Source organism: Lutjanus erythropterus, chromosome 12 (genome assembly GCF_056507025.1).
Source record: "Lutjanus erythropterus isolate fLutEry1 chromosome 12, fLutEry1.hap2, whole genome shotgun sequence".
Lineage (NCBI taxonomy): Eukaryota > Metazoa > Chordata > Actinopteri > Lutjaniformes > Lutjanidae > Lutjanus > Lutjanus erythropterus.
The window spans coordinates 29,094,886-29,122,489 of record NC_139328.1 but is presented as its reverse complement, the minus strand read 5'-3'; the positions used below and the strand labels follow the sequence as shown (position 1 = coordinate 29,122,489).

At 38.6% G+C, this 27,604-nt stretch overlaps 1 protein-coding gene across 5 annotated transcripts in view; it reads right to left on the bottom strand.

The window, feature by feature from the left end:
* The window catches only part of sugt1 (SGT1 homolog, MIS12 kinetochore complex assembly cochaperone), a 39,173-nt gene extending 22,507 nt beyond the window's left edge, over positions 1-16,666 (bottom strand). For 2 of the 5 annotated variants that reach the window (XM_084731756.1, XM_084731758.1), the window contains exons 1-5: positions 4,109-4,180; positions 3,964-4,012; positions 2,020-2,110; positions 1,337-1,406; positions 811-881 (exon numbers count right to left, since the gene is read on the bottom strand). In XM_084731756.1, coding sequence (XP_084587882.1) covers positions 811-881; positions 1,337-1,406; positions 2,020-2,110; positions 3,964-4,012; positions 4,109-4,122 — 295 coding nt within the window. In that variant the 5' untranslated portion in view covers positions 4,123-4,180. Of the gene's footprint in view, positions 1-810; positions 882-1,336; positions 1,407-2,019; positions 2,111-3,963; positions 4,013-4,108; positions 4,181-8,501; positions 9,471-9,735; positions 9,932-11,458; positions 11,534-11,637; positions 11,794-11,981; positions 12,090-14,480; positions 14,635-16,217; positions 16,345-16,490 lie in introns of those variants that run through there. The other 3 variants (XM_084731760.1, XM_084731755.1, XM_084731759.1) reach the window with 3 other exon arrangements.
* Between the last annotated feature and the right edge of the window lie 10,938 nt (positions 16,667-27,604).

Genomic DNA, 27,604 nt, shown 5'->3' with positions numbered 1-27,604 from the left:
ATGACTGAACACAAATGCCAAACTTTCTTTTAACATTGGCTTCTCAAATGTGAGGATTTGCTGCTTCTCTCTGTCATTTGTTACATTAGTTTTAATAGAAGTTTGGAGCATTGGTCAGATGAAATTAAGTATTTAAAGATGTCACCTTAAGCTTTTTTTTTTTTTTTTTTTTTAGAGGTGGTGCATTTTTCACCACTTCTGACATTTTAAATGATTAATAAATCACTTAAAATAATCAGCAGATTCACCATAACAAGAATAACTGTTAGATGCAGATCTAATACAGTATAAAGGACCAACTGACACTCAATGTTTGTGAACCTTGTCATATTACAGTAATATAACCATTGTTAACCAGAGCTATATTTGAGGGTGATACACAGGGCCATGGTGAAAGCACTAAATAAAATTTATGTATTTAGAATTCATACTTCAGATTTACATCAACTGTAACTAAAAAAAAAAGACAGGCTAAAGACATTTATGTTCATTACTGCCTTTAAACTGCACTGTCAGGCCTGCACTGTTTTATGCTAAAAACAGTACTTTTTTGCCTTTAATCTCTCTTTTAAACACTATTTTGTTATTTTATTCTTCTTATCTTTTCAAACATCTTTATGTAAATAACCTCAAATTGCTTCTGTGTATGAAATACGCTTTATAAATAAAGTTGCCTTGCCTTTAATATTTTATCACTTTGTAGTGAATGAGGAGAGTGAAGCAGACAGGGCACTGCTGCGAACAGTGGTTGGTACCAGAGAGTGGGATGATGGGAAGTTTGTACTGCAGGCCAAAATAAGCTGTACTCACCATCCAGTTGGTGTCCCTGCGTGAAAGCTGCATGTGCGGACTCATAGTGGCGAAGATGGTATTCTGCTATTCTGCAGTAGGGAGGGAAAAAAACACATGTCACATACACTTAGATCGGATAATCTTGGTAAACTGAAAATGACTTCTTCTGACACACAAAATTTGGATCATATGCCTTATCATACAACTTATTTATAAAAAGCTTTAAAAAACTTCTCAAAACTCATTTTTACTGACTCATCTTCCCAGAGTTATAATCTCACCATCATGGCTTTATATATGTACAGTCATTGTTGTGTTTAATATCATATGTAAATGTATGTGCGTGTACATACATTGTTTTAAAAGGTGCTACATAAAAAAAAATGTACTTACTTATTTAAGAAATCAAATGACTCAAGTAATTATTGACAATAAACTTAATGACTAGCTGTGGAGAAAAGTTGCACTTGTCATACAAAATTCTGTCAACTTTGCACTACAGCTTTTGCAAACAACATTTCCTTTATCATATTATAATACAAACCCTGTTCGCATGAAGGCAAGAGGAAGGCTGGGTTGTAGCTGCTGTGCTTTTTTGGCATCATCAACAGCACCTGTGAAGAGAAGACATTGCTGTGTTTATTATAGATATCCTGTGCATTCATCCAGGCTGTATCGTTCAGAAAATGAATATTCATACCACACAAATTTCCTCCAGTGATTGCTGACTGGTGCCAGTATTATTAGGCTGCTATTTAAAGGATCTCACAGCAAACGTTCTTTTCTGCAGTCAGAATCATAATAGAGCTGCAATGATTAGTTGATTAATCAGTTTGTGTGTAAATCACGTTTCATCACAATGTGATATTATATTGATTATTTGGACAACGATATGATAATTGCTGATATCACAAAGTCTGCCATGATATGATTTCGATTTAATTCAATTCAGGGGTCTGTGATCGATATCAGTGTTATCATATGTCCATTTAACACAGTCAGTTACATTAATCATGAAATAATCTGCAGATTAATCTGTAATGAAAATCGTTAGTGGCAGCCCTTGACCACAACAGCTACTCCAGTGTTTGAGCCTCACAGTACCAAATTGTACCCATACACCACAGGCAGACAGTTACCGAGAAACAACACAGATTTGAAAACATTAATATTTCCTGCAAGCCTTCTTTAAAAGACATGTCTATCAATACATTTATGTAGACTTACAGCTGTAGTTTTTGAGAAGTGTGTGGGCATAGGCACGCTGGCAAAACCACTCAGCGTTGTCGTAGTCTCCCTGCAAGGCCTCATTTAGTGCCTACAAGTAAAGAGAAGCCATTAAAAGCGGACAGCTAAGAGCACTGCTTTGGTTCAGAAACACTTGTAATAATTAGGCCTGAGCAATAAAACAACAAGATATGTATCAATAGACAATAGACACAATAGAGTCAGCAATAAGAAAACTGTTCAATAGAATGTTTAATGGTTTCACGTAAATCTATTCAATGGAAACTGCAATGAAAGAACATAATGAATCCATCCTCAGAGTGTGCTTAGAGTGACACACAGGTGTGCTGTTCAATTGCGCCGTGTGACACAACAACACAGACAGCGAGGAGCGCAGACGGCGAGGAAGTTATAAAAAGGGACAAGTCAGCTCAGCAGTACTTAATGTGTATCAAGGTGAGGGCATTCATTTAACCTTATTTTATTTGTGTATGTTTTTCATCATTGTCTTCACATTAAAATTATTACCTGTGTGGCTAAATAAAAAGCGTTTAAATTCAACTTTTTTCCCTCTTCTTCAATTATTATTGACAGAAATAAAATATTTTATGTGGAAAACGTTTCCACACATATCATCCAGCCGTAATAATAATGGTAAAAAAAAAGTAACACTAAATAAAAGCAGACACTGGCTGACATGTTTGTCTCCTCTGTTCGCTAGATTGCCACTACCAGCCACTTTGTAAAGGTAATTTATTATTCTGGGATCTATTTGACAAATAAAGTAGTATAAGTGCTGATTAACTCTGAGTGGCATTAATGAGTACTGCATGTTTGGTCTGAACTTCAGTGGTAGTTGTAATAGTAATGATAATGAATAACTACAAGGAAAGTCAAAACCCCCCCAAAAAAACTAGTAAATAGCACTCATTAATGACAGTGGTGGAAAGTAACAAAGTACATTTACTCAAGTATTGCGCTTAAGTACAGTTTTGAGGAACTTGTACTTCTTCTCCACTACATTCTAGAAGCCAACACTGTACTCTGCACTCCACTGCACTTATGTGCACCTGTCAAATGCGGGTAAAATATTAAAGTGGCTGATAAATTTCAGACACAAAATAATGATGTACAAAAGAGTATCTGGTGAATTAGAACTTTTATCTCTCAGTGGCTGGCAGATGTTCACGTTTTAAAAAGTCAACTTCCCACCCAGCTTATCTGATAACTTTTGATTCTAATTACTTTGCAAATTCGGGTTATTAATACAAAATATAACTCAGCTGTTAACACGTGATGCATTATAACACATTAATCCAGCAGTGTAGACACTAGCTGAAATTAGTTCCACCTTCAAAAGCTGCAACATGAAAATCACCTAAAATAATACATGGGATTCTGAAAGGGGCCATTCTGCATAATGATGAATACTTTTACTTTTAATAGTACATTTAAATGCTAACACATTTGTACTTGCAGTTCTTCTGAATATTAGACTGGTATTACTGCTTCCCTATGTAAAAGATTTGAGTATTTCTTCCACAGCTGGTTAGTAATATCTATTTCAGTCTACTGAGGATGACACTGCACGCGTGTCTAAAAACGGCTGCATCTCTAACGTCACCCAGTGATAACCGCCAAAGTTGCTTTTTCAATGGGGTTAAAGTACAACAAAATAAATAACCTACTACTTTAGAAACAGTACTGTTACTTAAAGTTATAAAGACGTCCCAATGAATAGCTAACCGGTAACGTTAGCTAACTCGGCTGGCGAATTACAGTGTTAACATTAACATCACGGACACCACACACAGTTTATAAAGCTAGCTCTACATAACAGTGGATAAGAAGAACTTCAGCATAATGTAAGAGCCACAAAGAGCAACCAGATATTTATTAAAATCGCTCGTTATTAGTTTCTGGTTAGCTAAAGCTAATGTTTACCTCCAGAGCTTTCTGTGGATCATCGTCAATGAAGCTGTCGGGGAAGCTGCTAAAACCAGAGGAGAGACTCATCGTTAACGCGCTGCGCACAAATAAATGTATGAAAATATGATATAAGCTTATTTATATGTCAAGTTTCACTTGCCGTTCGGTTGCCATGTGTTTGCTGTGGACGTCAACAGTGTTTCTACGGCAGCAGGAAAGTTCTAGCAAGACGTGGAGAAACTACACACAGCAGCAGCAGCAGCACCAGGCCTGTCAACATCCACCTGCACAGCGCTGAGCGCTCACACTGCCGCTGCGCCCCCTGCCGGCCTGGAGGACACACGACACGACAGCTTCCTAAAACAACAGCGCATTTCTTTAACTATATAAAACGCACTCTGTTCATCATATACATACATAAGGAATCTAACTTAACTGTTTTAAGGTATTTCCTGAGCCAAACCCTATTTGTTTTACTTCATTATTTTTTTTTTCTTTCTTAATCAAATGTATTACCATTCATGTTCATGTTATTATTGCTGGGACGTGGGGATTATAGGGTGGGATGGTGGGAGGGATATAAAGTATACCTCCGTTTCCCCCCTTTTTTGATAAGTTACTACTATAGGGGACCACAAATTAATAAGAAAACAGGAAAGAAAATACACAAAAGGGTTGCCATGCCTTAAAAACTGTGTATTATTCAAATATATTAGCATTATTAAGTAAAATATCTTAAGGCCTCACAGTAAAAATAATGTTTTATATTGTATAGCTCTATATTAAATTATTATCAGGAAAAGGGAACTAATGTATCCTTCAAAGCTTCCTCTATAACAACATATATTATTCCAGTTAATTCTTGTTTTGCAAGTAAGATCTTAATCTGCAAAGTAGCTAGTTACCATAGCTGTCAAAAAAATACAGTGAAGTAAAACAATGCAATATCTCCCTTTGAAATCTAGTGGGGTGTCATTCAGCAATGGTGGATGAAGTAGTCAGATCATTTATTTAAAGGCAAAAGTTGCAATACCAGTTTAGTAAAGTAAAAACCTGCATTCAAAAATATTACCTAAGTAAAAACTACAAAAATATTATAATCAGATATACTTTAAATACTGAAAGTAAAAGTACCCATAATATATATTATATAATTATATATTATTTAAAATATATTACATAACATTAATATATTCAACACATTAATGTTGCAGCAGGTTAAGATGGGGCTAATGTTGCATTATTAATCAGAATCTGCAAAGCAACTAAATCTGTAAAAAATAAATGTAGTTCAGTAAAAATTACAATATTGCCCTTAGAAATGTAGAAGAGCAGTAGTTAAAAGTACCATAAAGTGGCACTGACAGTGGGTTTGCAGATTAACTTGACACAAACGATGATAAAATTACATTTATTTCATATAACAGACCATTATCTTTTCAACACCTCTGGACTGCATGAAAGCAAACGCAGCAAAATAAAGAAACAAAGTCCACCTCTCCCTCTGCTACAAGCTCACAAATCCACATCAGTAAAACTTACAGTATCGAGCAAAGTGAGGCGATTCCAAATAAACTGTTTACTCAATAATAAAGTGAAAACAATTTTGCATAGGGTTCCCTTGGGGGCAAAGGCACAGTTACAAGCATCTCATACACTAAGTTTAGCCTCACAGAAGCCTAAATTCCTACAAGCTCAGTTTTTATTTGGAGTGAGGGGAACTTGTTGGTGTGGCTTTGTGAGGCTAAACTAAGATCAACTGAAGAGAAAACACTCAACTTAGCATCACTTCATTATAAAGGGCCAGCCGCTTTACTCCTTGCATAGAGCACAGTCGGTGCAGTGAAACTAATTTTGACGAACCTGAGGGAGAAAATGGCAACAAGGCACAAAGTCAAGCATGTTCACAGATATACAGTATATAACACATAACACATAAAGATATCAAGGCTTTAGAGGTCCATGTATACATTTATATATGTGTAACAACTAAACAGAATGTGTGCATAGCAGAGAGACTAAATAGGGGCAGGATGACTACAGCAGGCGATGTAGCGAAATTACAGCACTGTAAAAACAGAAAAGTTGAGAAAACACAAATTTCAAGGCAACTTAATTCAATAGATTTATGAGTTTTGAGCCCAATGCAAACTTTTACTTTTAGTTTTATCATCGAATCGTGTTTTTACTTTTCTTCTTCAGATAAACTTGAACCTTTGAGTGTAAGAAGCCCCCCAAAAAAAATGTATTTCAAAAATTGTTTGGTGAATTCATCGAAATAAAAGTGACTAAAGGTTAGCAGGGCTCAGTGTTAACTTTTTTTCACAAATCTACTTGCTCAAAGTCAATTTTTACTTGTCCCTGTACAAATTATTTTATTTATTAACAACAACCAAGAATAAAGTTAATTGTAATTAACTTTAAAATAGAGAAATAGGGAAAAATGTCCATCCCAAGTCTTTAAATGTCTTGTTTTGTCAGTCCAAAACCAAAAATATTCAGTTTAATATGATATTAAATAGAGAAAAGCAGGAAATCTCCATATTTGAGAGGTTGACAACAGCATTTTCTGACATTTTTACATGAAAAATACTTTAAGCATTGATTAACAGAATATATTAATAATTCTTTTTTTTAAAAATCCTTATTGTTGAGCCCTGGTTAATAAATTAATATCTTCAACTGCAACCAATTCGTTTTCAAACACCAAAATAATGACAAATCAGGTTCACAGGTCAATGTAAAAAAATTTTGAGATACAAAGTGTTTGGGTATCTTAAACTCAAACATTCAAGTTTATCTAAAGAAGAAAAGTAAATGATCTCAACATAAGATTATAGGTTGGCTAAACTTTGTTTAGTTAATTTCAAAATGTAAGAGTTTGATTCAGAACTCAAAAATTTAGTGAGGCCAGTTGACTTGAAGTTAGAAATTTTCTCTCTCTCTTTTCTTTTTTTTTTTTTTTTTGTTTTGCAGTGAGGCTACAACACCATTTCACTGGTGATTGTCAACAGAAGGAAGGTCCACTGGATAGATACATCAACTAAACAGCAGCAGTGCTAAATTACTATTCTACAAATAACAGTGATCCCTTGTTTTCAACATTTCACAATACAAACATAATTCAGTAATCTTAATAAAAAATAATAATATGGAATGTTTTCCCTCAATAACCTCTCGATTACCAGGAACAGAGGAAGCAAGGACAGATCTTCAGGCACTTAGAGAAGAAACATACATACAGCAGAGGTAAACATTAGTGCAAAGCCATTTTCAAGGCGGAGGAATGATTCAGCATGTGAGAGTAAAAAAAAAAACAAAGTGGGAATTGGAAAGTGTTGACAGTAAAGGCAGAGAAGAAGGGCACAGTGTGTGTGCTGATCAGATCATCTGCTCCACAACGCTGGAGGTGAAGTGCAAGCAAAGGGTTTGTCTGCAGAAGGTGCAGAGAGGCAATAGATTCCAGTGCATGTCTGTCTTTGGTGTCTCGTATAGTTAACGGCTTTGGAGGATGATAGAAGGCTGAGATAAAGGACAAGTCCTTCTCTTCTTAGAAATTAACCTGCTGATTGCTGTGAGATTTTGGTTCCTGACAATTTCCTGTCAACTCAGATATCAGGGAGGAAAGCACCCATCTAGAATTACTTTTGTTACAAATTCATCATATAATCTAAAATACCAAAGTAGTCCTAGATCAATACTCCCACACTTGCACCTTGATTCCACTGGGCACGGCTGGATGACATCTTTTGTTTTTTTTTTCTTCTGTCCACACAGCTTCACACCCAACTAGGAGCATTTCAGAAGCGATTTGCCTACTTGATTTTGTTGATTTGCTCTCAAAGTTTGTTATTTTGGTCAATTTTTAATTATTTTTTGTGCCTCTACTATGGGTAAGTAGGCTACAAGGGCTGCAGCTAATGATTATTTTCATTACCAATTATTTCCACAGTTAATTGTGTAGTCCACGGCTCTTCAACATGGGGTCCGTGAACCCCAGGGGGTCCTCAGAGTTACTGTCTGCCTCCAAATTAGTGTTAGTGTGAAATGAAATGGCAATCTGACATGACTCAGAAATCATGTTCATAGATGAGGTAATATTAAAGTTTTATTCACGTTAGGTTTAGTCATGTGCACCAACTCTCTTCTTCACTCTCTGATGTTATCTGATGTATCACATCCCACAGTTTCCTGGAAGTTATAGCACCCAGCAACTAGCTAGCAACGGCTATCAGGAAACTCACATTTCTCTGCGTGTCAACATGGTTGGAGAACAACTCAAAATGTAGAAGCTTTAAGTGCATTCTTTTTTGTCTGTTTTTACGATTGGGACTCTGCACAGTGTTTTTTATTTTGAAAATTCACCAGATGCTCTAAGCTGTTCCTGTGTCTGACCTCCTGCCCGGCTGCTCTGTGCAACTTGATGCAGCGCCGTTAAACATAAATCAAGCCTGAATATATCAGAGCAGGGAAATTTCTGGTGGAATCACATGAACTCCAGAGTCGCAGTCAGAAGACGATGCAGCTGTTTCTTTGTTTTGTACGATTGGGAGTTTGTGCAGGGTGTTTTATTTTGAGAATTAATCAAGATTCTCTACATTATTCCTGTGTATTCCTGCTCAACATGATCTGCTCTGTGCAGCTCAATGTGGTGTCTCTCAAAAATAGACTCGTCGTCTATGTAGTGGAGCAGGTGCTGGTGCAATCACAAGCACCATCTAGGATGGCCATGATCAGCTCTGCCAGCCAAGACACAGCCGCGCCTGGTGGAATCAACATGCTATGCACTTAAGAAATATTGGCCCTGGGTGCATCGCCACAGCGAAGTGCAGCTCTGTAATGGGTCCTGAGTGAGTGGAGTGTATGTGTGTGTGTGTGTTTGGGCATGACTGGGCGTTGGTCTTTTCTACTGGTCAGAGCTGGTGAGGGGCACCAGCTCTGGAGTCTCCACTCGGGGAGTTTTCTGTCCTGGGTGTGACTTTTCATCAGCTCTCTCCCATGCACCATTACTGTTCACAACGACCGCCGCAGCAGCCTGTCGCTCACACAGACTTCCCAACAGCTGAGCCGTTTTAAAGACCGAGGCGTGACCCGCCGGCTGCAGGGACTGGACCTTTGGCAGGTTCTGGAGGGTCCGCAGCATCTCAGCAGACACAATGGGCAAATGCTGCTCCTGGATCAAGCTAGTGCTGGTGGGCCGCAGGACGGTGTCACGCTGACCCAACGGCCTGGGAGCGGGCCTGGTCCGCTGTGCAGGCGGGGCTCGGACAGAGCTGGATGGTATTTTCTTCTGTGGTGGGTGTGAATCTTCCTCCTCCACCGAATGGTCACTGGAAGGTATTGTGCTGTCATCAGAGTCATCACTCACATCCTCATCGTTGCCACTATTGTCGTCGTAATCTTCTTCCTCTTTGGTGCCATCTCCATCTGTGATATAAATCATGTCTTTGGGCAGAGAGGTGAACTGGTAGACAAGACGCTGACCTTCAACCTTGTTTAGAATGCCTCTCTGGTAGTAGTACCTACATGAACACAAACACTGAGCATAAACAAAGCAAACTATATATCTACACACACATTTTCTTCAAAGTAATATGAACATTTTTGAGCAGCCTTAACTCTCCTTAACTAGTGAATGAAACCTTTATTGCCCCTAAAGAAATTTATTATGTACAAGGAGCATAAAAAGACATCAACAATGATACATGGGAGCAGATGCTAACATATAAAACATAAACATCATAAAAAAACATAATTTTGGAAACTCATTTAAAAATTCCAATGTACCTGAGTGCTCTGCCCATCGTCTCATAATTCATATCTGGCTTGTTCTTGTGTTTGCCCCACAGTCTGGCCACAGCTTTTGAGTTCACCAACTTGAAGATTCCTGCGTGGGGATTAGTCCATTTAATGTAGCGGGGGCAGACCTGTCGGTCCTGCAACAGCTCCATCAGGAACTGCCACAGGTACAGCGTGTTTCCTCCTGAAATACAAACACAGGAAAACATGACGGAAGAGGAAATATAAAGAAACAACATGGAAAATTACTTTTGTAAAAGTGACTGATCCCCTGTGATGCATCCATCCATCCAAGGCCCTTTTCAGGCCTGAAATACGTACACTGCTATTTTCATCTGTCTGTTAAAGTAAAGCCTTTTTGTCATTCAGACATGGGGGCCATTCGGTTTATGTTTCTTTTGGTTTTATTCAGGCATGACAAACAGAGTTATGTGCTTTATTTAGCTAGAGCCGACTGCTAGAACAGGAGTGAGTTAAACAGTTATATCAAGAAAGAAGGGTGTTCTCTGTTCTCTCCAAGGCTGCATTAGTGACTTATAAAGTCTGACAGTGCACAAGGACAAAACATTAAGATGGACGTTTAATCCCTAATTGCTTACATGGGGTATGTAAAGCATTTTTGTTGATTATTTATTCATTATCCATAAAGAAAGAGGGAGCACTGTTTCTTGGATTACTATTGTAGTTAACAAACTGTTTTGTTTTTTTTTTTACCTATTTTTCCCCACGATGTGAATAGAATTTTTCTTAAATAGTTTACCTCATCTGTGTTCTTTTCTGGGTTTTTCAAATGGAGACTTCAACTTAGTCATCAAGTGGTGTGAAAATAAAAAAAAGTGGTGCGTCGGTTAGAGTGCTGACGCCCTGCCATCTATCAACTGAGCTGTGTAGTCATCATGTAGAAACCTTTGTCAGGTCACGCTTTTTTTTAAGGTTAAAAAATGTACTTTGATTCTTTATTTGATACTTTTTGTTTAAAATGAAACAATATATTTTAATTGTAGTATCAGAAGTACCAAAGCTATTAAAAAATATCTAAGTGCTCATTCAAGACCTCAGTTTAGTTCAGTCTTCAGTTCAGCAGTTCAGTCTTTATTGTCCTGCCTGACATTTGGTTCGCAGCAGAACCAAGCAGTGTTCAGTGACTTTTACAGACTGTGTGCAGGTTCTTAATTTAAAAAAGAAAAATATTCACCCATTTTGAGTCTTTTTTTTCTTTTTGCTGTGGTCAAGTGAGGTATTGAGTATTGTGTTTTATACTAGTACTGCATCAACGTTTACTTGTTACTCTGATGGCATTTAATTCAGACTTAAGCCACACACTAATGTTTTGGAAATGTTACTAGGCCTAGTGTGTATCTTATGTAAAGGTGACTGTGATGCCTGTTCAGAAATGACACCAACATGGAAATCTGCTATCATATTGACATAAAAGACAGAAGCTATATTGATATGAAAAAGTATGGTAAACAGGTGTTTTCAGTTATACTAATAAAGGTTCTAGTCCTTTTAGTGTAGCAGAGCCTTCGCAGTGAGCCAACATGCACAATAACAGCACCCTGACTCTGTTTGACCTGATTGGAACAGAGCCTTAATTAGTATGATGGGTAACACCTGTCTTTGCTATTTCATATCAATATTGCTGCTGTGAAAATGGTCTACGATGGCATATCTGAAAGGGACTTAACTAATTTACTAAGTGTGACAATACCTTTGTTGTATTTGTCCTTCTTCACTATAATGTCGGGTGTGGGAGACTCTGCCCTTCTGTGTCGTGATTTTCTCCCTAAATATATGAAGAATAAAAGCAGATCATTTACAAGATTTAAATATAATCACACGAGCCATAATTTAGTTTCAGACCAGCTAATAACCCAGAAAGTCACTGACCTCTCTTCCTGGACTGAAGCTGTGCTGCAGGTTTCTTTGTGTGCAACGAGTGCCATTGTGGCTGGTCAACAGCTCCCACAACCCCCTCTGCTGACACGGTCACCTGGGTAACGGGAGTAGTGATGACATCACCCAGTGATGGTAAGAAGGTCTGGGCTGCAGGGGGGCATAAACAGATTTAATGAAAGAGAGCAGCACTGTGACCACCACATCTAAAAATAACATCTCGCAGTCAGACATGTCCTATATCAAAAAGCAGAGGTGGCGAGGTTTTACTGAGGCATCTTCACTCTGTTAGCATGCATGTGAGTAGAGTTAACTCAGGTGTGTGTTTGTGTGCTTACAGTAGTGTTGTTCCAGTGACAGCGTGTCAGGACAGTCCATGTTGAGGAGCGAGTCAGCAGCAACAAGTGTCTCCATAGTCTCCTCCTCTCCACTTTCACATGGCTCCACTACAACCAACAGAGAGGGGAGGAGTAACATGCAAAAACAATCTTTAGCAGGTGGAGGAGGAGAAGAGCGCCAATGTGATGAAGCATCTACAGTATGTCAGGTATTTCATTTGCTAAACTAACAAAACCAAGAGCAGACATTCCTGCTTGGTTAATTTACCCATTAACATTCTCTCAATTGTTTTTCCAGACTAGAGATGAAACAGTATGGAAATTTCATATCATGATTATAGTTACCAAAATGATTGTGCTTATCATTATTAACGTGGTTTTGTTAAAATTTCTGGCACACATACTGAAATCCTTTTAGGTTTTTTACTGAAAACCTCTCAACAATTTGATGTCAGTGTTTTCAGTGACACAAAACAAACTCGTGTTGCATCTGGGAGGCTGTTGCTAACTTTGGCTGATGCTGAACAGTATTTACAGAGAGTTGTTCAAACTGCGGTAATCAAACACTGTTCATGACAATTAAAATTGTAAATGGTAATATAACCTTCAGGAATTTTCTCATGGTTTATCGTGAAACCGGTCATCATTTCATTTCATCCCTATATCACTGACAATGCACTGCATCATCATGTATATAAATCACATGACATAAATTACAGACATCCATCTCACCCATCCCTAATTGTTGAGCACCTCAACTGAAAGTCAAATCATATGTCTCTGAAATGGCAAACATTTAAGGCACATTGCGCAGTGGTTCTCAACCTTTCTTGTCTCACGAGCCCCCACAGCCCTATCAGATGCATTCAAGTACCCCTTCATTGTCTCAGCACATCAGTAGATGGGATGGGCTTTCCTGGAATTGTTCAATAGTAATTCACCACAAATAAAACTGGCAGTAATGGACCGGTGGCTGCACATTTGAATTCATACAGGACATATGAGCCAGTAATTGTATGGATGCACAGTGTATATCGAGGATGATAAATTATCGGCCAACAAGAGAAAATTTATATCTACTATTCAGATAATAAAATTACAGCTCTTTCTCAGGCAAAATGCTGTGTAAAAGCCAAAGTATAATTGTGAAATTTTCCATGAGCTTAAACAGAAAAACAGAGGCAGACATGTCTTTTGTTTGTGCTGGAAAAGTGATGTCCAGTACATTTTGTTTAGTCAAAGTTATGGAATGTGAAATCATCAATCTTTGCTCACTACATGCGAGCCTTTCTTGCCTTCAGGTGTGAATAAATTACAGGTTATATGAACACCGTTTCAAAATGCACAAAACATCTTATCTTATCTACCATGAGAAGCTGTAATTATCAGTAACTGGCATCTGCTGAAAAAAAAAATCAAAACCGTGTTTCCAGGTTTCACACACTGAATTTTGGGGTTGAGTCATCAGCCTTCTCTCGAATATAACGGAACTAAATGGTACTCAGCTCGTGGTGCTCAAAACACGTGACACACAAAATACATGTGAAAAACTCAACACAAGTGTCTCCAGAAATCATGACCTTGTTACTCAGGTTAATCCAATGACATGTTGTGAACAGCTTCTTCAATCACAGAAACATGCTTTAAGCACAAGTGCCATTAATGCCATTTAATCTTATTATATTTGATAGAAGGCAGACATTTCTGCAGCCGATATGTCAAAAAATTGTCAACTGAAATAAAAAATAATCTAGATGGATAAACAGCACCACAGGTCAGAAGGAAAGGTGCATTTTTGTTTCTGGGGTGAAGTGTCCCTTTAAATACGACTGGTTATTTTGTGAACTAATAATCAAATAACTACAGGAGTAAAAACATGATTTTTTTTTTTCGTAGTTTGGGTTGACTGATCGTGTAAGGACCCAAACGGCAGTTTTATTAGTTATTTGACCTTGGCTCCCACCCACTAAACTCCCGTACAGAGCACAGTTAGATAAATAGTACTAATATGTGACTGTGATGTTTCACTGCTGCTACCTCCACACTAACAATATGCACAGCTAAGGGTTGTAACTTATCACATCGATCAGCTTACATCGTGTCTCATGTATGCCACTGAGGCACACAGTTATCAGAGGGGAGTCTGTTGTTTTCCGCGCATCTATTTGTGTGAGGTGAAGAGGCTGTGAAGCTCTGAGCTAGAAAACATCTGCTAGCTAACAGCTGTTTGACGGGGGTTCAAACACTTTCTGCCGACGAGAAAACCTACACACGACCTGTCAAAACAAGACACCATGCTTAAGGAAACACAGCAGGTAAGTCACTATCACAAAACGGGTGTAGTTTTGAGGTAAACAGTCCATAACTGTCTGCTGCGAGTGTTGCTTTGTTGCAGTCACTGTTAGCTAAGTTAACCGAGCCTCGCCATGCCCTGCTTCATCTGCTCGCTCCAGCCAGCACAATGTCGCAAAAACAACCCGATACAGTGATATAACTTACTTTTTACCTCCAGCACGGGTGAGGAACAAGCTATAGCATATGTGCTGTGGCCCGAATGGACCACGTCTACATCATAATATGATTCATTAACTGTCTTTCCCAGGAACAAGCCAGGAATGTTTTGTTTCACTTCCTGATTTTTTTTTTTTACAGAGGGTGGGCCATGTGCGAGGGTCGCGACTGCGCGTGCGCCAGCACAGGCTTTCTCTGACATCTAACAGGACTTAACATTTACGAAGCTTATTTTAAGCAAAAATATCAGTACCACTCTATAGAAACGTCCTGCTAAAAGTAAAATAAGTACTGTATTTAAATTGTTACTTTCGCAAAAGTACAAAAGCATTGCCATCAAAATAGAAGAGGAAGGAAGAAGAGGGGCCCATAACAGAATAATGTAGGGGAGACTGGGGCCAAAAGAGACATATCTATGTGCAATAATTGATAATACAATTGATATATTTTTACTGAAAAGGACTATAAGACTACTAGTAACCCACTGTATCTAAAAAAAAGTGCACCTCCTGGTAATCACATTACTGCTGTAGTTCAGCAGTAATGTTACTTGTGTTTTTTTGTTATATGGTTCAAATTCTGTTAGATGCATTCAAAGCAAACCTCTATTTCTATTTTCTTTTGCAGAAGACTAGGGAACTATTCTAGTAGTAACTAGATTTATTTTTTTTGAATTCCATTTAAAACAATTTTACATTTAAATGTAGTGAAATATGTTCATTTTCTAATGGAAAAGTATGTCAACACAGACAAACAAGGTGCTTACATGGGGCCATTTGGCCCAAGAGCAATTGTGTCTGGTAGCTAACAACACCTATATTAGCATAGTTTGTTTATGCTAATTTTTAAGAGATAAAATTGTGCAGAGTCAATGTCACCACTCTAGCTTGTTTCTGATTGGAGGAGTTTAGTGTGATACCACTGGCCCATGTTACAATTGCCCCACTCTCCCCTATATCATATTATTGGATTATAATTATTTATGCATTAATGTGCATAACGCTTTAATGCTGCTATCTTTAAAGGATGGGCTGACTTTAACTGATTTATATAGTTAACTGCTGGGTAACATGAATTTTCCCTGAGGTTCAAAGTGTTATCTTAATTTATTAAATCATATTTGGTTATTAATCTCAATGTGCAAAGTAACTAGTAACTAAAGTTCAAATAAAAAAAATGTAGTGGAGTAAAAAGTAAAATTTCCCCCTCAAATTGTAGTTGAGAAGAAATAGCAGAAAATGAAAATACTCGAGAACAAATACCTCCAAATTGTACTTAAGTACAGTACTTGAGTGAATGGACTTAGTACATTCCACCACTGGTAAGACTTGAATAAAACCTGGCAGAAGTTCAACCGTTCAACAGACCTTTCTCACAGCAGCCATTTTGGCATGAAATAGTAAGAATAAACACAGGTGTCACAATAACACCGATTAAGGTATTGTGGAAAGGCTCTACTACACTAAATGGAATGGGACCTTAATTAGTGTCATTGGTAACACCTATGTCCGTTCTGCTATTTCATATCAATATAGCTGCCATAAAAAAAACTTTGGAATAGACTACAGGACAGCAAGAGAGTTTTAATCATGAAATGTGGATGTGTCAGGTAAATAAAGGATGGAGTGAGTGTGTGTTTGTGTGTGTGTGTGTGTGTGTGTGTGTGTGTGTGTGTGTGTGTGTGTGTGTGTGTGTGTGTGTGTGTGTGTTTGTGTTTGGACTGACCTTTGAGCAGCTGCTCGTGATCCTCCTCTGTATGTGACTGTTCACACGATAAGCCTGCATATGAGAGCAGGTGTGTATGAGGAACCTGCTCCACAATCACCGCCGGGTAATCTGAGAAAACCCCCAACTACAACACACACACACACACACACAAAGAAAATAAGATTAGATTACGATTTGTCAGATTCCTCTGAATTTTGTCCAGCAGCACATGCCAGCTTTGTTTCAACACGCACAAACAGAGAAATTCATCGCTGCTCAACATTTACTCACCTGTGACATGTTAACATGGTCACTGGCAAAGTCAAAGATGAGCTCTGACTGCTGAAGCATGGCTGAATGTCCCAAAACCCACACACAAGCTTAACTGTGTGAAAACAGCATCACAGCTTTTCTCTTATTATTAACTGCACAGGTCCGGTGTGTTTTTGTGTCCGCACAGGTTTCTGGAGTGAGTCTTCAGATGAGCAGCACTTGACTGTCAGTGTAGATCTAGCAGAGAGCTCCCCCCAGGATATGATGAGGCCCGTCTCCTTCCATGCAGCACGACTCAACAGTGGCAGAGTGATGTGAGTGTACTAATTGACCAGAGACACAGAGGCGTCACAGGAAACTCATGTTCACTTGCTCTGTTTCGACTCTCGATGAGGAAGTGGGGGCTGCTAAACTGTCCTGTGGTCTGACCAAACCTGCCAGAGAAGAACAGAGAGGAACAAGAGCAAACGCGTGTGTTGGTGGGGGGTTGGAGAGCCGTTAGAAGCAAAACACACAGTGAGAGCACCGCACCTGCAGTGAATGTCAGGTGGTAACCGGTTAGACTTTTTTAATAAAACCAAATAAAGAAATGCGGTCGCTGTGCTCTGAGAGGCAAAGAAAACAGCACAGTTTGTTCCCCTCTTTCATGTGTCTCATTCTGTCGCTCTTATCTTGCTTCTTAAAGAGGCTAAACCAGCAACAGGAAGGAAGCATTTGCACTGCAATGTGTGCCTGTGTTCTGTGAGTGTGTGTGTCTGTGTGTGTGTGTGTGTGTGCGTGTGTGCACATGCGTGTGGTACAAGCAGGGGGGAGGCAGCTGGTGTTGAACTTGAAACATCATGTCTTTGCACAATGTTCAAGGTTTCACGGGCGTAACGCGCACATTCCATACAAGATGACTGTGAAGGGGACATTCAGAACAAAACTACCAAACCAACTCCTCTTCTGTATTTCCCCTTAAAGGGATAGTTCGCATTATTTGATGTGGGATCATATGAGGTACTCACCAATGGTCAATTTATTAGCTACAGTAGATGCCGGTCGGCATGCCCACAGTCTGGAGAAGCAGAGGGGGGCACCAGTACAGAAGCTAAGCAATGAATTGCTGTGGACAGGGACAGCAAATGTATTTTACCCACTTGAAAAAGGCCAACCTAAAAATATCTATATAAATCTATATAATTAATATATTTTTGGACATTACATAAGCCAAATATCACTCTCTTCAAACCAACCAAACTCCACAGAAAAAATCTCACAGAACACAGGACTTGCTGGTCTACTGCTGCCTCAGTCTGTTAGTTTGTTCGTGTTATTGTGTGACTTTAGTGTTTTAAAAGGTGAGTTCGGATTAGCTGGATACACAAAATAAAACAAACAAACAAACTGACTGAGGCAGCAGTAGACCAGCAACTCCCGTGTTCCATCAGGTAAATTACTGATTTTGTCTATGGAGTTTGGTTGGTTTGCAGGAAGCAATGCTTGGTTCATATAATGGCAGTTTCCCATCAGAAAAGGCTGTGTGACGACAAAGTAAAGTCATGAAAATATTCTAAATATACCCTACACTTAAACTGATATTGATTTTGTAGGTGGATCTTTTTTAAGTAGCTAAAATAAATTTTTTGACCCTATCCACAGCAGTACATTGCTTTGCTTCTGTGTTTGTACTCCTCTGTGTTTCTCCAAAAAGGGGGTGTGCCGGCCATCATCTACTATAGCTAATACATTGACTATCAATATGTACCTCATACAATCCCACATTAAATAATCCAAACTATTTGTTTATTTGCTTTATCTTGTCCTTTCTCTTATGACCATCCCTGCTTTTCATTTTTAAGCTTCTCTGAGGTTAACTGTTGAGTGAATTTAGTCTCCTCTGTGGTTTCTGTACAGAGGCCTCCCTCTCATAGCTCAAACTTAAACTGTAAACACTGTTGGCACACCTGCACTCACCTCCAGCTCCTTTCTGTTGAAGATTACGCCTGCGTTTAGGTTTTGCGTACAACAGATTTCCCACTGTGCACAAAATCGCTCCCAAGGAATTAAATATAATCGTTGAGCTCCTACATTTTGTAATCCCATTAATCCTCGATTTGGTTGAAACCGTCCTGATAGTCTCACAGTTCCTGAGTTTTTTATGCCTCGGTTGCCACAGAGAGGGAGAATGTGAGTGTGTGTGATACAGACACAACATGTTTGGGTCAGTTATCACACAGGAAGCACAGCTCAGTTAGGAGGCACCGCTTCCTGAGTTCTCGTGCCAGACTGTTGCCAACTTCTCTGCCAGCAGTGGCCTTCTCATGTTCGACTTCCTCTGATGTGTGCTGTTGTTTGGCGCTCAATGATTTATGTTAGGATATGATGAGTGAATTGCAGGATTAAAAAAAAAAAGCTAATGTTTGGTATGCAGCAAAGCTTGATTGTAGGTGAGATTAGAGCTGAAAATGAAAAGCATGTGTAACAGTTCTCATGATTGATTAGTTGTTTCATTTTTATGCTAAATTCTCAAAAACGACACAAATATCAGCCAATGATACGACCTGATTTTTTTCGTCTACTTATCCTGACTGTTTTGCAGTTGTATTACAGGTGGATAGTAATGAAATACCAGCTACTTAACCTGCAAATCAGGCTCTGGATGTACATCTTGGCAAGCTACTATGCTTATATAAGTGTCAATGACTGTAAAAAAGCATGACGAGTGCAGCTTGCGTTTTCTGTTCTGCAGAAGTGAACACAGAGTTCACTGACAACACATCTGTACTTGTTTCGTTTTCTTTCTTTGACTGGTAGCCACTGCCGCCTGCCTTTGTGCCGTGTGTGTGTGTGTTCATTGTCAGCGTGCCCTGCAGCCTGCTGCTTCTATAGTGAACATCTCTAACAGCACAGAGCCTGTGTTCATCAGCACTCTGCTCACATAGGTTTGTCTCTGTGGCCTCGGCACTGGGATCTGAGTCTGTGAAGTGGCTGCCAGGCCCCCAAGGACACTGATAAGCCCCCATAACATTCATTCCCCAGTTTGCGTGCATGTGTGTGTGCGCGTGGGTGTGTGTGTGTGTGTGAGAGAGAGAGAGCGAGTCAGAGACCGAGATAGAGAGGGTGCGAGTGCGTTTAACAGAAAGGGGCAGAGAGTGTGTATGTGTGAACTAGGCCAGGCTGATAACAGTATGGCAAGTGAGGGAGCAGCTGATAAGCCCCTCTTGTTGCTTGGGGTAACCGGGCCTTGTTAAATGAACACAGTGAAATATGGTGCGTGCGTGTGTGTGTGTGTGTGTGTGTGTGTATGTGTGTTTGTGGAGAGAAGGAGATTGGGGATCGGGGAATGGTGGAGGTGGCCACAACCAACACACCTCTGTTTTTACACCCTTCCTGGTGTGAATACGTGTGCCTTGTCTAGCTGTCATTTAAAATACAATGTAAATCATTTTAAGCTGGCTCAGCTTAAAAATTTAAGTTCCCCTGCTGCCTTAAAAATGTGAGTTCACTCAACATGGGTTGAATAATTAGCTCAAACTCATCTTATCCCAGAATTTGATACTAACCTTAGTGATGCTCAGCATAGAGCTTAGTTAGCATGGTTAGCATCAACCTTGTTTCATGAAAAACATGTTTTTATTTGTGACGTCATAGAGAAGTACTAAACTACCCACAATCCAAAAGTGTGATGTCTCTGATTGGTGGAGTTTGCTGTAACCAAGAAACTACAGCTTCAAATGAGTAGTTTCACTGGAAGTCTGGTTAGCTAGGTAGATAACATTGGGTAACATAAATCATAGTAATAATGTTGTTATGCCACAATTAATGTAATTTATTCAAACATAACACAAACTACAGTATATTACAACAGTGTTATTAACAATATAATCATTGCAATAATGATGAAAGTTAAATTTCAGAAGAAGCAGTATCATTCAAAATGCTTTATGGAGCGGGTAGTTTCTTTACTCTCAATCTTTCTTGTTGCAGTCTTTTTTTTCCTGTATGCTCTGAATCAAATGTTTTATGGTCACCATTCATCTCATTGTTGGTTACCTTGTTTCCAGGATTAAAACTCTTTATATAAAAATTTTCTGAAACATCAGTGGAGTTAATGAAATGGGAAATTCACTTCAGGAACCAGAGCTGTCAGGAAAAGTGGGCGATTTTCATCATTAAGAAAAGAAACAACCCCGATTTATCCCAACATGTATGAAAGCCACAGCAAATTTCAGTGAGAGAGCTTTAACTCTCAAACAATGCATGCTGGGTAGTTTGCTAATATACTGGTCATGTTTCTTTAGAAACTTAAATTTATGAGTTAAGTGAACTCACTGCAGTACATTTGTTTGACTCTGCTTTAAGTCAAAACTCATGTTTATAAGTTTTGAAGTAGATAGTGGTGACAACAGAATTTACAATTGGCTTGAGATTGTTAATACTTATTTACATTAAGTTAACAAGAAAAGATTAGTTGATTATGCTACACACCTTTATGATGTTTTACAGTGTACGTCATGGACAGCTAGTGGATTCAAACCAACAATGTTTTCTTATTGTGAAGAGACAAAATATCCCCAATATGGACTTTTTTGTTTGTATATGTTTTTGATCTATAAAAGCAAACAGTTTCCGGTCCATCAAATATAATAATTTAACTTGTCTTAACTTAAATAACTCTGAGTAGCTCTGAATAACAATGTTAACTTAAGATAGGTCTTTGAGTGAACCTAAATACATGAATATTCTGAATGTTAATGTTGGTGAGTGAACTTAAGTGAACCTAAGTTGACACAACAACTGAGTTCTTAGTTGATTAAACTCAAAAAGGCTTTGTAGCTGTTTGTTTTAGCTTTTAAAGTTTTCTCAATTTTTCTTTTTCACAGTGTGCTGTTATTTTTTAACGAAACATTTCTTGTAAAGAGTTTAAACTGCGTCAAACAGCCACGCTCAGAAACTTACACACACTCTCTGAAAAATACTTTCACTTTCCCTTCAGCACATGTCATGTAAAATCCAGTCACCCAAAGACCTACTAGCATTGTTTTCTTTGGTTCTATGGAGTATATGTCATGATCCTGAGCAGTAGGCCTGTTAGATGGAGTAAGAGGCTGTGGGCTTACCTTGTGTTTACAGCTTGTGTCTGTATGTTGCAGAGCAGCAGCTGCCCGGAGGATCCAGAAGAGAAACAGAAATTGTTCTCATCCCTTTTGGAAGACAGACAGCTTTCATCTGCTTACAAACCTGGGATCTATTTCCTTTTGTGAATATAAGAAAGTGCCACACAGACTTTAGATCACTGCGGATCGTGGTGATTTTTTTTTCTTCTTACCCTCAGTGCCTCTCAGTTATTGCTTCCTCTTTTTTTTCCAGAGAACTGCCCCCCCTGTGAGTTCTGATTGGTTACCTGTGTTGTGAGTCAAGGTAACCCATAGTGACCATTGTCAGTGTGGAGCAAATGTAAACACGGGTGTATTTGCAATGTAAAGCAGCAGAGAGCCAAGCAACCGGTCTGCAAACAGCCGAGTGGTTTATATGAGGGTGGACAGCCAGTGATGATCTCACTGAGTATCATATTAAATCATCATGTCTGCTGTAAAAGATTTTCAATATTATGAAGTTCTTTTCGATGCCTTGTACAATTCATATTAATCTATAAGGCACAAACAGAGGCAGAGAACTAGGACACAATGACAAAAAAGGTTTTGAGACAGACACACAGGAAGACATACATGTAAAGTAAAACAGAAGTCTGTCTTTATCCAGTCCCTGATGCTCCCTAGTGGCAAAACTCTGCACCAGCACCCACACTCCCCAAGTGAGAGCAATCTTTGTATTTCCTTTCCATCCTCTATCTGTCTTTTTTCATTTTTTAAACTCTTCATTTATGATCATTATAAGAACAGTAAGCAAAAACAGATCCGAACAAATGTAGGATCTTGGAGTGTTTAGTAAATCAAGGCAAAATTACCAAATTTAAAGTAGGATGTTGCACATGATAGATAGACTACAACCATTATCAAAGATCTGTCTCATTACCTAAGTCAACACATAATTTTACCCTCTGTTTCTCTTTATTTTTTTTAGGAGTCATATGAAGTACATCATCTGTTGTAGAAGATGGAAATATTTAACTATATTGACAAAAAGGCCTACACTGGGACAGTTTTTCTCATGTCACTGTTTTGTAATGGTGTTTTTACTTGCTACCAGCGAGATCTGTAGGAGTCAAGTATCGTCTTTACTCAACCTGTGGGATGTTTCCAGAATCGAGGCTTGTAGATTAGTTGAGTAATTGATTAGTCGATTGAAAGAAAATTAGTTGCCAACTATTTAGTAAATCAATTAATTATTTCTAAGAATTCTTCAAGCAAAAATGTCAAACATTTGCTTTGTTGCTTTGACAAAAGAAGCAATTTAAAGACATCACTGCAGGCTCTGGGAAATGATGATGAGTATTTTCATTTTATTGACTGAGCCAGTGATTCCCAAAGTGTGGGCCGTGGCCCACTGGGGGGCCATAAAGTCCCTGTAGGCGAGATAGAGAGAGAGAAGTCATGAAAAATAAATAAATAAAATGGTTTTAAGTTTAAATTTTTATATGGTTGAAATCACCATAACATATTTATGATTATTTTGTATTGTTTTTTAAAACAAAGACATGGGATTTAAATTGCATACAAGTCTTCATTTTTCTGACCTAGTGTAATGGTGTTACAGCGTATTTGGTGACCAGTAACGTTAACACCGAAATATCTTATATCTTGTCATGTCATCTCATGTGTCAACCAGAGTTGTGATTAAAGGTTTGGGTGGGCTGCAGATAATTTTCAGATTTCAAACTGGGCCTTGGCATTCTTAAGTCTGGGAATCACTGGACGAAACGACTGATGGATTATTCGTAAAAATAATCAGCAGATTAATTTAGATTGAGAATAATCCTTAGTTGCAGTCCTAGTACTGATAATAAAATCCAGGACTTTTGAGATGATTTTTGCCGTCCAGAAAGTCTGAATGGAGCGACAAGACAAAAAATATGAGCATGATCAAGTATGATTTCTCCACATTCCCTCCTTCTATCTATCTGTCTTTTTTCAATAAACTTATCTTATGGCCATCCATCTCAGAGTATGATTCAGTGGTACTCAGGGGTCTGCTACAGACCATGTGATCACTGACACCACTGTTTCTTGGAAATCATCAGCTCTCATGAGAGCAGGGTCGTCTGCAGCCAGGCATACTGTCTCTGTATACTGTCACTGCTGTGATGGTTGCATAAATACGCCTTCTCTCAGTTCCACATACCAGAAAATAGCTTGTACGTAAATAAAAATGACACATGTAACAAGACGAACAAGACAAAACTTGTTAGGAGATCATGCGATGGGTCGTGTGTGTGTGCGTGTGACCAACAGGGGTGGAGCTTGTCTGCAGCTCATCTCAGATACTACTGGACTCATCAGCCTAAACTTTTTTGTGTGTGCATTTATGGCTGCATGCTGAAGGACCTCTTGTTGTTATGGTGATTCACAGTTTTTGAAAAACTTTGAAAACCTACATAAAACCTATACTAACTGCTGAATCCTCCCTCCTCTTAACCGTCTGTAGAGGCTATTAGTAATTGACAACTGCTAGGCTAAACCAAGACTCACCTACAAGCATTGTGGGGGAGCAACTTGTCACGTGTAACTTGTAACTACATAACAAAACAAATGTAATTGTAATCCATTACAGTGACTAAAGAGAATATGTAATTAAAGGTATAATATGCAGGATTTGTCAGCTGATGTTTGTAAACACACCAGAAAGATAGATGATTGCTGAGTCTCATTCACACAGATGCTTTGGGTTGGTAAAGTGTCCTGAGCACAGCAAAATAATGAAGATAAGAAAATCAGGCAGTGGGCTGCTGCAGATACACACACTCAGTTACTAAGTGATGAGTAAGAGGGATTATTTTTTATCTGAGTCTTTTGTTTTTTTGTTGTTTTTTTAGGAAAACCCTACATATTATGCCTTTACTTTACAGTTACTAATAAAAATGTAGGTGATTACAAAGGTGTTATGTCTGAATATTCCTTCCACATTCCCTGATGAAGATCTCCACTCTACTGAGTGCATTTTTCTAGTTAATAAATGTGGTTTTTGTTGCCAGAAGAGCTTTATGTAGCTGCAGTGATAAGCGTGAGATGATCTATAAGTACAAACTGACGCAGATTCTTACAGAATAGTTGAGAAAAAAGGAATAAATGTTATAGTCACTTGTTTATTACAAAGTTTTGAGGATGTTAACATTTCCATCTTCAAAATATGTGCAGAGAACAGAACAATTATTTATTATTATTCTACCTTTCATCTGATCTGCATTCATCCGTTAGAGGGTGGAGTTGGACTGATAAGGCAGAATAAATCAAGCCTCCCCTTCATTCCTTCACCTCTTTTTGTCTTTTTTTTACTTTACTTTTCAACAGCAGGCAGCGTAAGGAATGTGCTGGTTTGGCTTGAAATGAGGTTAACTCCCATAACATTTTCATAAAGTAGCAGAGGGTTGGGTTTTATCACTACAACATGAGTGTACGTGTGTGAGAGATGGAGGGTTTCATTGTTCCTGAGAAATTATTGATCCAGTAGTTTAATGTGCAATCAGTGTTTGAAGATCACAATTACTGTTTAAATCTGAAATGATTAGGGACTGTACTTAAATTATTAGAGGGGTCTGAAAAAGGGGAGGATATTGTCATTTTTCTTTTGGCTGAAGGGAGAGGGTCTTTTTTTTCTCATCCTTTGTCTATATTTAGTTTCAGTCTCCATCTAATATACTTAATAGTTACATCAAAGATGGTTCATGTTGCGAGAGAATTATTCAATATTGCATGTTCCCACAAGCCTCACATTTATTAATTGGTAAATTAGTAATTATTAATTATTAATTAGTGTTTAATTAATTTTTTTCCAGTCTAACAATGTTATAATAATTTTAGATGTTTTAGCTTTTAAAGGGAATGAGAAATGACACTGATTGTTTAATTTCATAGTATTTCAAAAACAGCCCTATGAAAGTGATAGTTCACCCAAAAATTAAATTTCACTCCATATCTACTCACCCCTGTGCTGATGTGAGGATGGGTGAAGATCTCCAGTTCACAAAACACTCCCAGAGCTTCAGCGGAAAACAAGGTTGCAGCCAAATCCAGTACAATTGAAGTGAATGGTGACCAGTTTAAAATGTAAAAAAACAACACAAAACCCCCACAAAATGTCTCCATACTGCTTGTGCGGTGTAATCCAAGTGTCTGTAAGCCATGACATTAATTTGACCCAAAAAGACACCATTTACATCATGTTTTTAGCCTAAATGTCAGCTGTAGCCTCTCAGACCAGATCCACGTGCACATGCCTGAAGCGTGTACACAAGCTCTCGCCCAAGCGGCGTGACACAAGATATACAAGATCTTGCAATACCTTCACATCTGTGTTTACATGCTACCTGGAAGTGACTCAGACAACAGAGAGAGATCTGCTCAGAAACAGTGACTTGTTATGCACACAGTTGACTTTGCCATCTTTCAACAAAGAAGAAAATGTCAGAGGACTTTGACATAGAAGAAGAACATCATTTCTTTGCTGCAGCCACGCAGCTTGGGCGAGAGCCTGTGTACCCGCCTTAGGCGTGTGCATGTGGATTTGGTGTGTGTCATGGTGTAAATGGTGTCTTTTTGGGTCAGATTTTAATGTTGCAGCTTACGGACACTTGGATTACATCACACAAGCAGTATAGAGACATTTTGTTCTTTTTTTACATTTTAAAACTGGTCACTTTTCACTTCAATTGTACTGGATTTGGCTGCAACACTGTTTTCCATTGAAGTTCCAGGAGTGTTTTGTGAACTGGAGATCTTCACCCATCCTCACATCAGCACAGGGGTGAGTAGATATTGAGTGAAATTTCATTTTTGGGTGAACTATCGCTTGACTACATCTGCTTTGTGCCCAGATTATCTGTCCTTTAACCAGGAAAAATGGAGCCGGACATGCCCTAAATGCACTTGCCCCATGCACTTTTGACCATGCGCTATAGATCGTTTCCAATAGGGTCTAAGGTTCAGCTCCATCTCACCACCCAAATCATTTTTGTGCAGCCCCTTAACTGATTAACTAAATAGTTGATTGACAGAAAAAGTGTATTAACAATTTTGATAAGCAATGAATTTGAATTTTCAATGAGCATTAATTGTAAAAATTATCTTGTTCCAGCTTATCATGTCAGTGTTTGGTTGTTTTCTCTATGATAGTAAACTGAATATGTTTGCTAACATATTTTGTTCAGACACACAATTTAAAAACTTTGCTTTTGGAAAATATGACGGGCATTTTCACCTTTTTTCTGATACTGTATGGGAAAAAATTGAGTGTGATAATAATTGGCAGAATAATTGATACTGAATAGTTAGTTGTGCCCCTAATATTATGTGTTCGTTATGCAGTATGAGAATGGCTTCATTTTCACACATTTGAGCTCAATAACGAGCTGCTCACATCTTCACATTTACCTGATGTAAACTACACGCAGACAGTTTGCTATGTTTGCAGTGTCTGGCTCTGACCGACCTGCGCAGCATATGTGTGTCTGTGGCTGATAAATCATTCTTTGTCTTGTACTCCGGCCCCACGGATTTGTCATCATGTTGTCAGAGAATCAGTAAAGGGGTGGCACATGAACAGTGTAGGGCTGGGACCCAAATGTTTCAGTGTCCTCTGATGTAGAACTGAGGGGAAAATAAATGAAAGAAATGTGATCATGTCCATGGTACGTCAGTCTGATGAATCCCTTCTGCTGGCCGCGTCTGCTCACCTTATGCTGCTTCTACTGCTGCACCTTGTGTGTGTGTGTGTGTGTGTGTGTGTGTGCGCGCGCGTTGTCTACGCATGTGCTAAAGAGTGTGATATTTGTACATCTGTGAAAGTGAGTGATGAGTTGCTTTTTTGTGTCATTTATCAACTGTTTTTTGAAGTGTGAAATTGATGGTGTGCAACCAAAAACAGCTCATCAAATTAGTTAAGTATTTTTGCACACGTGAACACAATCCACATGCATATGGACCACTGATATAAAGATTCCAGCTCAGATACCTTTTTTTTTTGTTCTCATGGGC